Genomic DNA, 14,688 nt, shown 5'->3' on the forward strand with positions numbered 1-14,688 from the left:
GACAATGAGAAGCCAGAGAGTTTGGACTACCCGAGTAGTAGGGTATGATCCAAGAGGAGTTTTATCAAAGCTATTCAGAGCGCACTTGAATGAGGTCAAGCAGGAAATGATTTGGTTCTTGGCTTGGGAAGTCCACCACCCCTAGAGGGCTTCCACGACAACCTAGGGAAATACACTGAGAGTAATTTTTTTTTGGAAGACGAGATGCAGTGGATCAGGAAAAAATCCTACCCTCTCTGGGCAAGGGCTAAAGTGGAGTGACAGCGAAAAGACAAAATTCTTAGCTCTTCTATGCCTTTAGTAAATGCTATCGAATGCGGGAAGTTTGGCTGGGATCCCTGGCTCAGTACTTCGTCTCTTCTCAGAGCTCCTCAGAAATGAGCAAAAGCAGCCCCTGCCCCTGGATTGGGAACGTGCCGAGCCCGCCTCCAGCCTCAGCCCCTCCGCGGGGGAGCAGGAGCGTGGCGCAACCGCCAGGGGGCGCAAACGGCGGGCTTATTTATAAGACTTGGGGCGGGGCCACGCGCGGGGCGGGCCCTGGAGTGGCTTCCGGTTTCTGGCTTCCGGCGGAGGGCTGGGTAGTAGCTCGCAGCCGTCATGGCAGCGGAGGAGAAGGACCCTCTGAGCTATTTCGCGGCATACGGGAGCAGCAGCTCAGGCTCCTCGGACGAGGAGGATAACATCGAGCCGGAGGAGACAAGTCGCAGAACCCCGGATCCGGCGAAGTCGTCGGGCGGCTGTAGGAACAAGGCGGAGAAGCGGCTCCCGGGACCCGACGAGCTGTTTAGGAGCGTGACTCGCCCGGCCTTTCTCTACAATCCGCTCAACAAGCAGATAGACTGGGAGAGGCACGTCGTCAAGGCGCCTGAGGAGGTGAGGTCCCCGACCCCGTTTCCCGGTCTCGGCCCCGGCCTGCGCCCCCTTCCTCCTGAGCCCCCTGCTGGGGACCTGCTGTCCGTTCCCCTACACGCAGTCACCCCCGCGGGATGCCGCACCACCCCCTCCCACCTCAAGCCCTGGGAAACCTGGCCCCCTCCCCCAGCCTGGTGGGTGTCAGACCGGACCCGCAGCCCCGCCCCTTGTGAGGAGACCCAAACCTCCGCGCTCGGTGCCCCGACCCCGCGCGGCGAGGACTAACAGTGGTGACTCCCCCGCCCCCCCCGCTGCAGCTTCTCCCTGAGACCCCTTCCCTTTGACGCCGAAGTGCCTGCGGTGCTGCCTCCAAGACAGTGTCTGCTGCAGCTTCCTGAAGGGGTCAGCCTTGGCGTAGTATCTCTGAGACTGGATTCTTCTTTGGTAACTAAAAGTTATTAGCTTTATTCGTATAGGGAACCCTTTGGCTTTTCACTTAACAGTATTGTGATTTTGATGGAAAAATGTGTCTTTCAACCTTAAAGAAAAAAAGTCACCCTGAACGATAAGCGAACGGCAGGGAGTTGCATGTGCCCACGTCCATTGTAGGAACCTCGGTTCGTCACAGTGCTTCTTAATGTGCTTGCTTAACAGCCTCCAAAGGAATTCAAAATATGGAAGTCAAATTATGTACCACCTCCTGAGACCTACACCACTGAGAAGAAGCCTCCGCCCCCAGAGCTTGACATGGCAATAAAATGGTCTAACATATATGAGGACAATGGTGATGATGCTCCACAGAATGCTAAGAAAGCTAGGCTTCTACCAGAAGGGGAGGAGACGTTGGAATCAGGTAAGGAAAGTCAGAATCCGGTAGTGATCTATTTTGATACCCGTGATGGACTTAAAAAGAATGAGATATTTAATGAATGAAAATTAAATCTAGCGAATTGGCAAACTAATTTGATGGTCTTTGGATACTTATTGCTCTGCTTTTGAGAAAGATCATATATATTTGGCTTTAACATGAAGTCTCTGATAGCTCAGCTAGTAGTAGTTGCTGTATCTTAGTGAAAGATCATAAATTATTCAGGCTTTAAAGTAAAATATCTGATATCTCATCCAGTAGTCTGATTTATGATGCCTTATTATTAGAACAACACAAATCAATTCATGGATTCTTGTGACTGTAGCTACAAAGTACTGAAGGCTTAATTTTCTTTTTCTTTTCTTTTTTTTTTTGAGACAGCATTTCGCTCTTGTTGCCCAGGCTGGAGTGCAATGACGCCATCTCGGCTCACTGCAACCTCCACCTCCCAGGTTCAAGCGATTATCCTGCCTCAGCTTCCAAGTAGCTGGGATTACAGGCGCTTGCCACCACGCCGGGCTTTTTTTTTTTTTTTTTTTTTTTGTAGAGGTGGAGTTTCACCATGTTGGTCAGGCTGGTCTTGAACTCCTGACCTCAGGTGATCCACCTGCCTCGGCCTCCCAAAGTGTTGCGATTACAGGTGTGAGCCACCGTGCCCGGCCAAAGGCTTCATTTTCTATTAAAGCAGTTGTGCTTCAGAGCTAAAATTAGTATGACAAAACGAATTTAACTGAGCATTACTACATAGTAATAGGAAGATAATGACGGAGTTGTTTTACTTTAGTTCGTAATAGCATAATTTCATCTCTTACTTGGACTATCACAGTAATCTTTGCCTATACACTCTTATCCAATCTGTACCATCCTTCACTGCAGTTAGTGTTGAGTTTCTAAAAGTCGTATCTGATTATATAACTTGACTGCTTAAAACCCTTCAACGGGATAGAGTCAAGGCCTTCTATTGATAGGCCCTTTCTCCCTGTCCACAGTCGTTTTTAATGGCCCCTTTCTAGCACTTGAAGATCTTGAAATCCAGAACTGAATTGTATGGTTCCCTGCCTTTCAGTATACGTTGCACCTTATTCTGGAGTGTTCTTTCTTATCTCTGGCTAGTAAACTAATTCATCCTTCAAAATCCAAATCAAAAGAAGAAATCTCAGGTATCACCTCTAATAATTATTTGCTCCTCTGTACCTTGTTTATGCTAATGCTGTTGATTGCCCTCATCACTTGTATGTGACTTTTTAAAAAGTCTGTCTGCTTTATGATGAGTTCCTCAAACAGCAGGATTTGAAGTGTTTATGTTTGTATCGAGTACATTGTAAGTATTCAGTAATTGTTGAATTGAACTAATGTTTTGGACCATTGTTTTTAAGAAAGAGTATGCCATTTTTGTTAAACAGATTTCTGATCTTCCCACAATACAAGGGCTACTTAGCCGGTTTTTAACAGTCATGCAGGGAGTGATGTTTTGTTTTAGGAGAAAGGAGAACTGACTGGCAGGAGTTCTTTAATTTTGATTCTACCTAGCTTTTCCATTACTTTTGCTGACTCCAATATGTATTAGAAGTCACTAATGAAGGAGCATCTTCAGTAAGTAGCATCTTTTTGCAGACCTTAAATGATGTAAACATTTATAATACCTCATATTGTACAATCTTTTTGTTTTGTTTTCTTTTTTTTTTTTTTTTTTGAGACGGAGTCTCGCTTGGTCGCCCAGGCTGGAGCGCAGTTGCGCCATCTCGGCTCACTGCAAGCTCCGCCTCCCGGGTTCACGCCATTCTCTCGCCTCAGCCTCCCGAGTAGCTGGGACTACAGGCGTCCCACGCCCGGCTAATTTTTTTGTATTTTTAGTAGAGACGGGGTTTCACCGTGTTAGCCAGGATGGTCTGGATCTCCTGACCTCGTGATCTGCCCGCCTTGGCCTCCCAAAGTGCTGGGATTACAGGCGTGAGCCACCGCACCCGGCCAGTCCTTTTCATAATTAGTAAAAATATATTTGCTTAAATAATCTTTAATTATTACAACACCTTGTGAAATGAGATAGAGAAATGTGGAAATGATAGCTTACATAACTTGTCCAAGGTCACAAACTAGAAAATGCCAAATTCTAAAATAGGCACTTTCACACAGTTTTCTAATTTATTACTCCCAGCAACCTGATACAGAAGTGCTACATGACTCATTATTACTGTTTTACAGATGATAAAACAATCTGAGATTAGGGAATTTACCCAAATTCATTCACGCAGCTAAAGAAGAGGCAGAGTAGTAGGCATTCAAATCCAGACCTTTAAATAGAAATTATGCCTTATTAAACTGGGATTTGGTCTCCTGATGAATAGGCATTTCTCAACAGTGAGATATAGCTGTTCTTCTGTAGGGAGAATGGTAGTAAGGATACTAGGGTTGATACTCAAACTAGATTTCCATAGGCTGGTGCTCTCACATCTTTGTCATTATATGGAAAAAAACAGGATTATACACCAGGGCAAGCAAGCAAGCAAGCAAGAATTATCTTTTTTCTAGCTTAGCTTTTGAGTTAAGTTAGAAGGAGTTCCAAATATGTGGCAAGTAACACTGCTGTTCACATAGATAATTTCTGTCTTTTTGATCACATGATGGTCCTTTCCTTTATTGGAAAACAAATACAGGCAAAATCAAATAACAGAGAAAGACCCACTTTTTAGAAGTGATTTTTGCCATTTCAGATTCCTATATCATAAACCCACTGTAAAATCAATTTATGTCATAATTTTTTAGCCTTTTTCATTCATAAAATATATATCAGAAACTCTACACTCTTATCCAAATTTTAGATTAGCAAATTACTTTTTTATTTTGCTTCCCCATTCTGCCCTTTGGCCTTTTATTGCCGGTTAACGTCTTCCAGTTACTTTAGAGGAAGAGCTGGGAAAGGTTCAGAACTCATCATTGGGTCTTGCTGCTTATGAGCACTTCGGGTTTTTTTTTTTGAGCTGGAGTCCCGCTCTGTTGCCCAGGCTGGAGTGCAATGGTGCGATCTCGGCTCACTGCAACCTCCGCCTCCCGGGTTCAAGCAATTCTCCTGCCTCAGCCTGCCAAGTAGCTGGGACTACAGGCACACATCACCACGCCCAGCTAATTTTTGTATTTTTAGTGGAGATGGGGTTTCACCATGTTGGCCAGGGTGGTCTCGATCTCCTGACCTCGTGATCCGCCCTCTTCAGCCTCCCAAAGTGCTGGGATTACAGGCGTGAGCCACCGCACCCTGCCATTTCTGGTTTTAGTGGTTGTAAAATGTAGGTAAGCAAAGCTTAGTTATTAGTTGTAGCTTTATTGACATGTATAATAATTAATTGTAAAAGCATAATTAATATAGTGATTTTTAGTTTACACTTTTTAGAATTTAGAAAGTGTGTATATTGATAAGTTAAACTTACTTGAGTGATTTGAGTTCCATAATAAAAAAAATTGTTTTCTTACCAGTACATCTATACTATATGAGACCGAGTAAAAAAGCTCAGTAAAGTTGATAAATGAACATTGCTCAGATTTTTTCCCCTACTCTAGTTTATAAGCAGTGCCTTGTCATGACACTAGATGGCATAGCACTTCTGCTGAAATCACTGATAGCCAGTTATTTTTTAACTTCAGTAGTTTGTGGTTTTGTTATTGAGTTAATTTGCTTGTAATAAGTGGCAAATTAAAAGCAAAAATATCTCAGTATCATCTTCTAAATGTATGTTAATGCATAGTGAATATTATAGTAAACTTAGTACTTTCCATTTTTATATTATCACTACTGAAAATCTCAAAAGAGGAGCTTAGTGATAATTAACTCCAGTTAAAAAGCAAAAGGTGCCGGGTGCGGTGGCTCACGCCTGTAATCCCAGCACTTTGGGAGGCCAAGGTGGGTGGATCACGAGGTCAGGAGATCGAGACCGTCCTGGCTAACACCGTGAAACCCCGTCTTTACTAAAAATACAAAAAATTAGTTGGGTGTGATGGCAGGTGCCTGTAGTCCCAGCTACTTGGGAGGCTGAGGCAGGAGAATGGCGTGAACCCGGGAGGTGGAGCTTCCAGTGAGCTGAGATGGCGCCACTGCCCTCCAGCCTGGACAACAGAGCAAGACTCCATCTCAAAAAAAAAAAAAAAAAGAAAAGGTTTGGCTTGTTTGGGTGGTATACCATGTTATTTGGTTTGTAGAGCCAGTATTTTTGTGTGAACATGATGAACTACTGATTAAAACTTTGATTTGTAAATTCCTGGGGTGAGTTGATCTGAATTGTATTTTATTCCACTGCCTACATAAATCCATAGTGCTCTGTGAAGCATGTGAGTAACATCACCGTGCTGTGCTTGAAGGGGAGTGAAGATGAATGGTATTGATTGTTATCTGCATCAATAAATGAGATATTCTGATTATGGTACAGTTAGCAGAAGGGAATTGAAGGCTTAAGATTTTAATATTTCCTTCAAGGAATTTATGATTTGATGTCAGTAGTTCCCCACATTTTTTTTAATATGAAGGCTCCTTTCAATATCAAGATATTTTATAGATCTCCACATGATAACCTGTTGAACTTTTTGAGTATCTGTTGATCAAGAAAATAAAGTCAAAAGCTACAATTAATTAGTAATGTGTTCAAAATAAATTTGTATTTTATAAATCTAACATCTTTTCCATGTTACTCTGTCTATATGGAGTTCTTAATACCACACATTTGCTTAGGGAGATGGAATTAGCAACTAGTCTGTGCTACCCTGTATTTTTTTTTTTAACCATGTAGTTGGAGTTTTTAAAATAGAATAAAAGAGTTCACGTCTTCAGGTTTGACAACATTTTTATGAATTGGAAATTTTCTGTGGCTACAGATACTATTAACATTTTGGAAAGGTGTAAAGAACATTGTTTTAATCTAAGGCTCTTCTCTAACCTCCCTCCCCTCTCCAAATTCTCCATAATATGAAGTAGGAAGATACGTATTTTTCTGTTGCCATTAGAATGTTCTGGCCATCCTAGGAATGGGGACGGGGAAGGCGGGGGTGGGATTAGAACTTACTAGAATAAAATTCCAAATAGAGGTTTGGGGAAACCTACTTGTGAGTGCTTTTTAACCTCAAAATAAGGATTTGGGGTGGGTGGAGAAGGTGATGGGGAAGAAGAAGAAGTTTTTGGAGGAGAGAAAGCAGATTGAAAGGAATCTGCTTTTATTTAAGCTGATAGCCACTTAAATAATGTCATCGTTAGATTGATACCTACTTTTTGTAGAAAGAAAACAATATGCTCCATTCTTACAAAGCATTGATTGTATTTGAATATACACAATGTAAATACTATCATGCAGTGGTGTCCAAGGGAGAGAATACAGTCATGAGTTCTTAGTTTCTGTTATTGGTTGGGCCAATAAAGCGCCTTCGTCATCCTTCTTTTCTGCTTATCACTAGAGACAGAAACTAAAAACCATGGCTTCAGGCTGCTAAAAGCCTAAAACAAAACAGAACAACAACAACAAATAAGGCAGGTTGGACAAGCTTGCTGAGTATTTGGGAGCCTTTTTCAAAAGTCTGATTTGGGGGAAGTAAAGTCGCTTATTTTAAGCTACCTTAATATAGCACCTAAAGAGTCACTTGGTGAATTTTGTATGGCTGCAATTGAAAAAAAAAAAATTGCTCACTTTCACTTGCATTTAAAAATCAGAGCTCTAAAAGTTAATTCTTGTTTTTTATTGGGAAACTGAGAGAAACATTAGTTGATGAGGGTAATAATTTTGGTATAAAGCCAGTGAAATTTTAATGCTTAACATGTTTGGTTTTTTAAAATTACTGATTGAAACTCTTCCTTTTCTATTTAAAGATGATGAAAAAGATGAGCATACTTCTAAAAAGCGCAAAGTAGAGCCAGGAGAACCAGCAAAGAAGAAAAAGTAGAAACAAATGACCAGAATTTCTGTACTGCTAAACTTGTTGAAATGTTTCTTTGGACAGATTAAGTTGATATTGTGGGTTATTATGCCACATCTCCATGAAAGTGCATACATTAATGAACTAATAAGTATTGCCTCAAGAAATTTCCACTATAAAATTCTTTTTTTATTTAAAACATGTATGTATTTAAAACTCAACTGGTGACTTGTGATTGTGAAATTGATAACACTTGGATGCATTCTTGCTCTCACAGAATTGGTGACATGCTTTGAGTTTTGTCACATGTTGACATGCCAATGTTCTATAAACCTTTTATAAAGGAATATATTTTTAAAGTAAATATATTGTAATGTACTGTGAACTTGTAGGGTGCTTTTCAACAGTCTTTGTACAGTGTAAATAGATCATGGAAATAAAATTACTTATTCAATATTACTATTACTGTATAACATTAACATTTGAATGTTTGTCTGTGACAAGTACCCTATTTGTCGTGTGACATTTTAAGTTGTAATAAGAAGTATTACCATTTTAAGTTGTAATAAGAAGTATTACCATTTAAAGAGTGCCTCCTGTGTTCCAGGTGCTTTGTGCATATATTTTCTCTGATCCTTAAACAACCTAGCAAGGTATTATTAGTATTCTCATTTTATAATAAAGAGTGCTTGAGTAGCTTGTCTAATGTTACACAGCTAGTGAGTGATTCATTTGGAATTTAACTTGGAACACTTGAACTTCAAAATCATCACATTAAACCACCTGTCCACCAGTCAAAATTTAGTCATCTTTCAAGAATGACATCAGTTGTCATCTCTTCCAGGTACTTTTCTGTTGTACCTGGATATCTGTTAGTGGAGATCTTTTCCTCTCCTGATTGTATGAGTGTACTTGTCATCTGTGCTTTATGGTTATTCATTAATTTCTTTATTAAATTGTAAGTTTACAGGACATTCAGTTAAATTTGAATTTCAGATAAATAATGTTTTAGTATATTTAATATTCAGGACATATACAAAAAGTGTGTTTATCTGAAATTCAAATTTAACTGAACATCTTTTATCTGGTAACCCTAACTTCTACATGTTTTCTCTACCCAGCTTCTATTTTAATGCTTTGCGTATAGTAATAATAAAATGAACAAGAAGTAGTTGGGAAGGTGTGATCTTTGAGTTCCAAAATGCAGTTATTTGTAGCATTTTGAACAATAAAAAGGTTACACTCTGCATCAATCTTTCCATGAATCTCAAGCCCTTAAGAGATAAGAATTACAGAACAGTGCACATTCAGTGTATAAGAACAAGACAGCCAAGCATGGTGGCTTATGCTTGTAATCCCAGCACTTTGGGAGGCCGAGGTGGGAGGATAGCTTGAGGCCAAGAGTTGGAGACCAGCCTAGACAACATGACAAGACCCCCATCTCTACAAAAAATAATTTAGAAAGAAAAAGACATAATCTGAGTATTTTTTTTAATCTGTTTTTCCACATTGTGGAAGATAAAATTTGAACAACTATGTGAGATTTGTTTACTTAGGCATGTGTATCAAGTAGATTAAAATTTATAAAAGTCATTAAGAGTGATTGCATCAGCCATGGTGCTTTGTGGAGTGAAGGTCCATAACAGCATGATGGCTTCCAGTATATCTCGAGTTTAGAAAAACCAATTCTATAGCTGCCCATCCTCTAGGTTTGCAAATATATGAATCCCAAAATTGAAGTAATTGCTAAAGCAAGAATATGTTTTTTTAAGATTGTAGTCTTTGTAATGAATTTGGAAATCTGTGGTATCATATACTAAGGAGTGGCATCAAGTGATAAAGCAAGACCATAGTATGACATGACACCAAATACAACCAAATCAAGTTATATTTGTGAAGTTGTGATTCCCAAGCTCTGGAGAAATCTAAAATTTGGATGCATGTGTTGGTGGAGCAAATATCTCAGAAGTTACTGAAATATTGCAAGGTTCTTAAGTTAGCATGAAAGCAAACTTTTTTCTCTCTTTCCTGGGAGATGTGCAGAGTATGTTTTATGAGGAGGAAGACAGGACTTAGGAGGGAAGAGTCTAAATATTTTGGAGGAAGTCTGACTCAGCCATTTGTATCTCCTGGTTGGAAAATGGACTGTCATATCACTCTACATTCATCATCACATTAGAGAATAGATTATTTTCCCCTTTAGAGATGTCCTGGGAACGTGTTTGCACAAGTGTCCATGTGGGTACAGAGGTGAAGTTTGGTTGAGCTAGTGGAAACCTAGTGGGGAAAACTCTTAAAAATCCATATACGTAAGAAAAATCATCTGTCCAAGTATCTTTCATTTTAGAGAATCGAGTTACTTGATACTTCTGGTCGTTTCCTCTACTTTAAGGAAGTTAAGCCTGGGCAACATGTTGAGATCCTGATCTGGTTTGGCTGTGTCCCCAACCAAATCTCACTTGAATTGTAATTCCCACAATTCCCACGTGTCATGGGTGGTGACTGAATTATGGGGGTAGGTCTGTTCTTATGATACTGAATGAGTCTTATGAGAGCTGATGGTTTTAAAAACCATCAGTGCAGGGAGTTGCCCTGCACATAAGATGTGTCTTGCTCCTCCTTGCCTTCTGCCATGATTGTGAGGCTTCCCCAGCCATGTGGAACTGTAAGTCCAATTAAACTCTTTTGCAAATTTCCCAGTCTCTGGTATGTCTTTATCAGCAGCATGAAAATGGACTAATACAGTTAATTGGTACCACTAGAGTGGGGTACTGCTGAAAAGATACCCAAAAACGTGGAAGTGACTTTGGAACTGAGTACAAGGCAGAGGTTGGAATGTTTGGAAGGCTCAGAAGAAGACAGGAAAATGTGGGAAAGTTTGGAACTCCCTAGCGACTTGTTGAATGGCTTTGACCAAAATGCTGATAATAATATGAACAATGAAATCCAGGCTCAGGTGGTCGGTCTCAGATGGAGATGAGGAACTTGTTGAGAACTAGAGCAAAGGTCACTCTTGATATGTTTTAGCAGAGACTAGTGGCATTTTGCCCCTGTCCTAGAGATTTGTGGAACTTTGAACTTCAGAGAGAGAATTTAGGGTATTTGGTGGAAGAAATTTTTAAGCAGCAAAGCATTCAAGAGGTTACTTGGATGCCATTAAAGGCATTCAGTTTTATAAGGGAAGCAGAGCTTGAAAGTTCAGAAAATTTGCAGCCTGACAATGCGATAGAAAAGAAAATCCCATTTTCTGAGAAGAAATTTAACCTGGCTGCAGAAATTTGCTTAAGTAATGAAGAGCCAAATGCTAATCCCCAAGACAATGGGGAAAATGTCTCCAGGGCAGGTTAGAGGACTTCACAGCAGCCCCTCCCATCACAGGTCCAGAGGCCTAGGAGGAAAAAGTGGTTTCGTGGGCTGGACCCAGGATTCCTGTGCTGTGTGCAGCCTAGGGACTTGGTGCCCTGTGTCCCAGCCACTCCAGCCGTGGCTGAAAGGAGCCAACGTAGAGCTCAGGCCATGGCTTCAGAGCATGCAAGCCCCAAGCCTTGGCAGCTTCCGTGTGGTGTTGAGCCTGCAGGTACACAGAAGTCAAGAACTGGGCTTTGAGAACCTCTGCCTAGATTTCAGAAGATGTATGGAAACAACTGGATTCCCAGGCAGAAGTTTGTTGCAGGGATGGGGCCCTCATGGAGAACCTCTGCTAGGGCAGTGCAGAAGGGAAATGTGGGGTTGAAACCCCCACAGAGTTCCTGCTGGGGCACCACCTAGTGGAGCTGTAAGAAAAGGGCCACCATCCTCCAGACTCCAGAATGGTAGATCTTACTGACAGCTTGCACCATGTGCCTGAAAAAGTCACTGACAGTGCCAGCCCATGAAGGCAGCAGGGAGGGAGGCTGTACCCTGCAAAGCACAGGGGCAGAGCTTCCCAAGACCATGGGAACCCACCTCTTGCATTAGCATGACCCAGATGAGAGACATGGAGTCAAAGGAGATCATTTTGGAGCTTCAAGATTTGACTGCCTTGCTGGATTTCAGACCTGCATAGGGCCTGTAGCCCCTTTGTTTTGGTCAATTCTCCCATTTGGAATGGCTGTATTTACCCAATGCCTGTACCCCCATTCTATCTAGGAAGTAACTAACTTGCTTTTGGTTTTACAGGCTCACAGGCAGAAGGGACTTGCCTTGTCTCAGATGAGACATGGGACTGTGGACTTTGGGGTTAATGCTGAAGTGAGTTAAGACTTTGGGGGACTATTGGGAAGACATGACTGGTTTTGAAATGTGAGGACCTGAGATTTGGGAGGGGCTGGGGTGGAATGATATGGTTTGACTGTGTCCCCACCCAAATCTCATCTTGAATTGTAACTCCCACAATTCCCAGATGTCATGGGAGGAACCCGTTGGGAGGTGACTGAATTATGAGGGCAGATCTTTCCTGTGCTGTTCTCATGAGAGTGAATGGGTCTCACGACACCTGATGATTTTAAAAATGGGAGTTGCCCTGCACAAGCTCTTTTTGCCTGCTGCCATTCAGGTAAGATGTGACTTGCTCTTTCTTGCCTTATGCCATGATTGTGAGGCTTCCCCAGCCACATGGAACTGTATGGCCAATTCAACCTCTTTCTTTGTAAATTGCCCAGTTTTGGGTACGTCTTTATCAGCAGCACAAAAATGGACTAATACAGACCTCATCTCTACAAAAAAAATTAAAAAAATTAGCCAGGCATGGTGGTGCACAATAGTGGTCCTAGCTATTGGGAAAGGCTGAAGCAGGAGGATCACTTGAGCCCAGGAGTTAAAGGCTGCAGTGAGCTATGATGCACCACTGTACCCTGGCATGGGTGACAGAGCAAGATCCAGTCTCTAAAAAAAAGAAAGAAACTATATCAAGCATGAATGGCTTTTTGTACAGGGTAATTTGAGAAAATAACTAAGCATATGTGGGCCATGTTTTAAAATTTGAAGTGTAAATAGCTTCATAGGGTTTTATGGGAAACATTGTAACTGGAATCAGAAAAATATTACTGATTCAACTGCTTTGGCCAAAAAAACATTACTGAGAAAATTGGCAATGCATTTTCACCATTAAAACACTAAGATCTGGACTCACTTGTAAACTTGCAACTTTCTAATCTTAAAATTTAATGCTGTGTAGTGCTTTTGAATTCACAAAGTTTAGTCACATAATATTTTAGTTTCCAAAAATCCAATTAGGTAGGTTTCATAATTTTCAAATTGTGGAATGGAAAATAGGCCCAGTGAGCTGACACAGTGTACCCATGGATGTACAGCGTGTTAGCTTCAGAGAAGAGAGGGATGGAGAAACTGGTAGTGCTTAGTTGGATATAATGGCTGAGCAGGAGGCTCTCTTTTATTGCTAATTATATTTTTAAATTTAAAATATGAATGGATTAATGCAGGTCTGAACATAATCTACATATAAAATATGTCACACAAGTTAGGTACAAAGCTCTACCAGAGACATTTGAAACCTCTTAAGTATTTTTACAGGTCTATATAATCCGAATAAACTCAGCAACTCAATTTGATTAAGTCAAAAACTGACTAATCTGAATTCATAACTGGACTTTAAAACATGGGTGGTATTTTGGATTTTTAGAATTTTTATCCATACTGTACTGCTTCCCTGTGTCACCCATCCATTTCATAATAGTACAGAAGTTTCACATATTCCTACAAAATCGTGTTAAAATTCCCAGCAAATGTTTTGGAATTTTCATTACATTCCAAAGTTTTCTCTCTTCATCTTCCTCCACATAGATAATTTTTCCAATTTTTTGAAGCATTGCCTTTCAATGAAAAGAGAGTGTGGGGAGATACCAAGAGACATTTGTGTGTTCTGTCCACAGATGAGGGACTTCTTGCCTGTTTTGTTCTTGACTAGAACAATGCCTGGCACATAGTAGGCACTCAATATGACTGCTAAATGTTACAAGTAAGCTGAATTCCTCACCCCTGACTTAGGGTTGATTCTCATTTGTCTTGGTATAATGCCATCCCCCCATCCAGAGGCTTGTGTTTTCAGTTATATGGGCCAATATGTCTTATTAACAATGTAAACAAGTTTGAATTGGGTTTTCTGTCATTTTTCCACTAAAACCATCAATTAATGCAAAACTAATTTTACTCTTTTGGTTTCTTCCAGGGCTCCATGCTATTCTGGTTCTGTTTTCTCTGGTTCCTTCTCTTCCAACTGCCCCTGGTTGCCAGTCTAGTCTACATTGTTATTCTTCTCATTCTCTACCCTTGTTCTTGAAGATTTCAACGAAGTTCGTGGCTACCACAATCAGTAACACTTTGATGATCCCCTATACTGTATGGCTTGCCAGAGTGCTCTTATAAAGCCTAGATTTGTGTATCCAATTGTACATCTCCACTTGGTTCTTAAAGGTCCCTCCCATACTGTATGTCCAAACACATTGTGTCAAAGGTCACACCATGTACCATATTTTGTTTCTGATTGATGGCATCACCATAAACCCAGAAACCTGCCCTACCTCACTTTCCATCACATAGGTTTGGTCAGTAAGTCCTGCGGTTTCTACTCCCTCATTCCCATGTGCCTCTATTTTTTCTCTCTCTTTTTTAAAATCTTTGCTTTTGGATGGAGGCAGCATATGTCACATGTCTCTTAATCTAGCTCTAATGAATCATTTACAATTCCCCAGATATGCTATTTAGTTTCGTAGTTCTGTGCCTTCACTCACACCATTTGCTTGACTTGGCCCTTTTTTGTCTTCCTTGTGAACTCTGTATTTTCTCCAAGAACCAGTTCAAATATTCCCTCTTTAATGCACTTTGTTTTATTTATCTCCATATCCACCTCTACATTGCTTTCCCTCATACTTGGCACTAAATGAATAGCCAACATTTATTGAATGCTTGCTATGTGCCAGGCATTTTTCTAGGTGCTTTACATGTATTGATTCATTTAGTTTGATGAGGTAGGTGCTATTACTAATCCTACTTTTCAGGGGAGAGAACTGGTACAGAGAGATTACATAATTTGTTCAAGGCACTGGAGCTGGGAAAGCCAGGCATTCTGGCTCTAGGGCCAGTAC

At 40.9% G+C, this 14,688-nt stretch overlaps 1 protein-coding gene across 1 annotated transcript; it reads left to right on the forward strand.

The window, feature by feature from the left end:
- Positions 1-515: 515 nt before the first annotated feature.
- C1H1orf52 (chromosome 1 C1orf52 homolog) lies at positions 516-10,301 on the forward strand. Its single transcript, XM_024239646.3, has 3 exons — positions 516-873; positions 1,507-1,705; positions 7,560-10,301. Exons 1-3 carry the CDS (start codon positions 598-600, stop codon positions 7,631-7,633), a joined length of 549 nt encoding a protein of 182 aa, XP_024095414.1. The 5' UTR covers positions 516-597; the 3' UTR covers positions 7,634-10,301.
- Positions 10,302-14,688: the final 4,387 nt, after the last annotated feature.

Source organism: Pongo abelii, chromosome 1 (assembly GCF_028885655.2).
Source record: "Pongo abelii isolate AG06213 chromosome 1, NHGRI_mPonAbe1-v2.0_pri, whole genome shotgun sequence".
Classification (NCBI taxonomy): Eukaryota; Metazoa; Chordata; class Mammalia; order Primates; family Hominidae; genus Pongo; species Pongo abelii.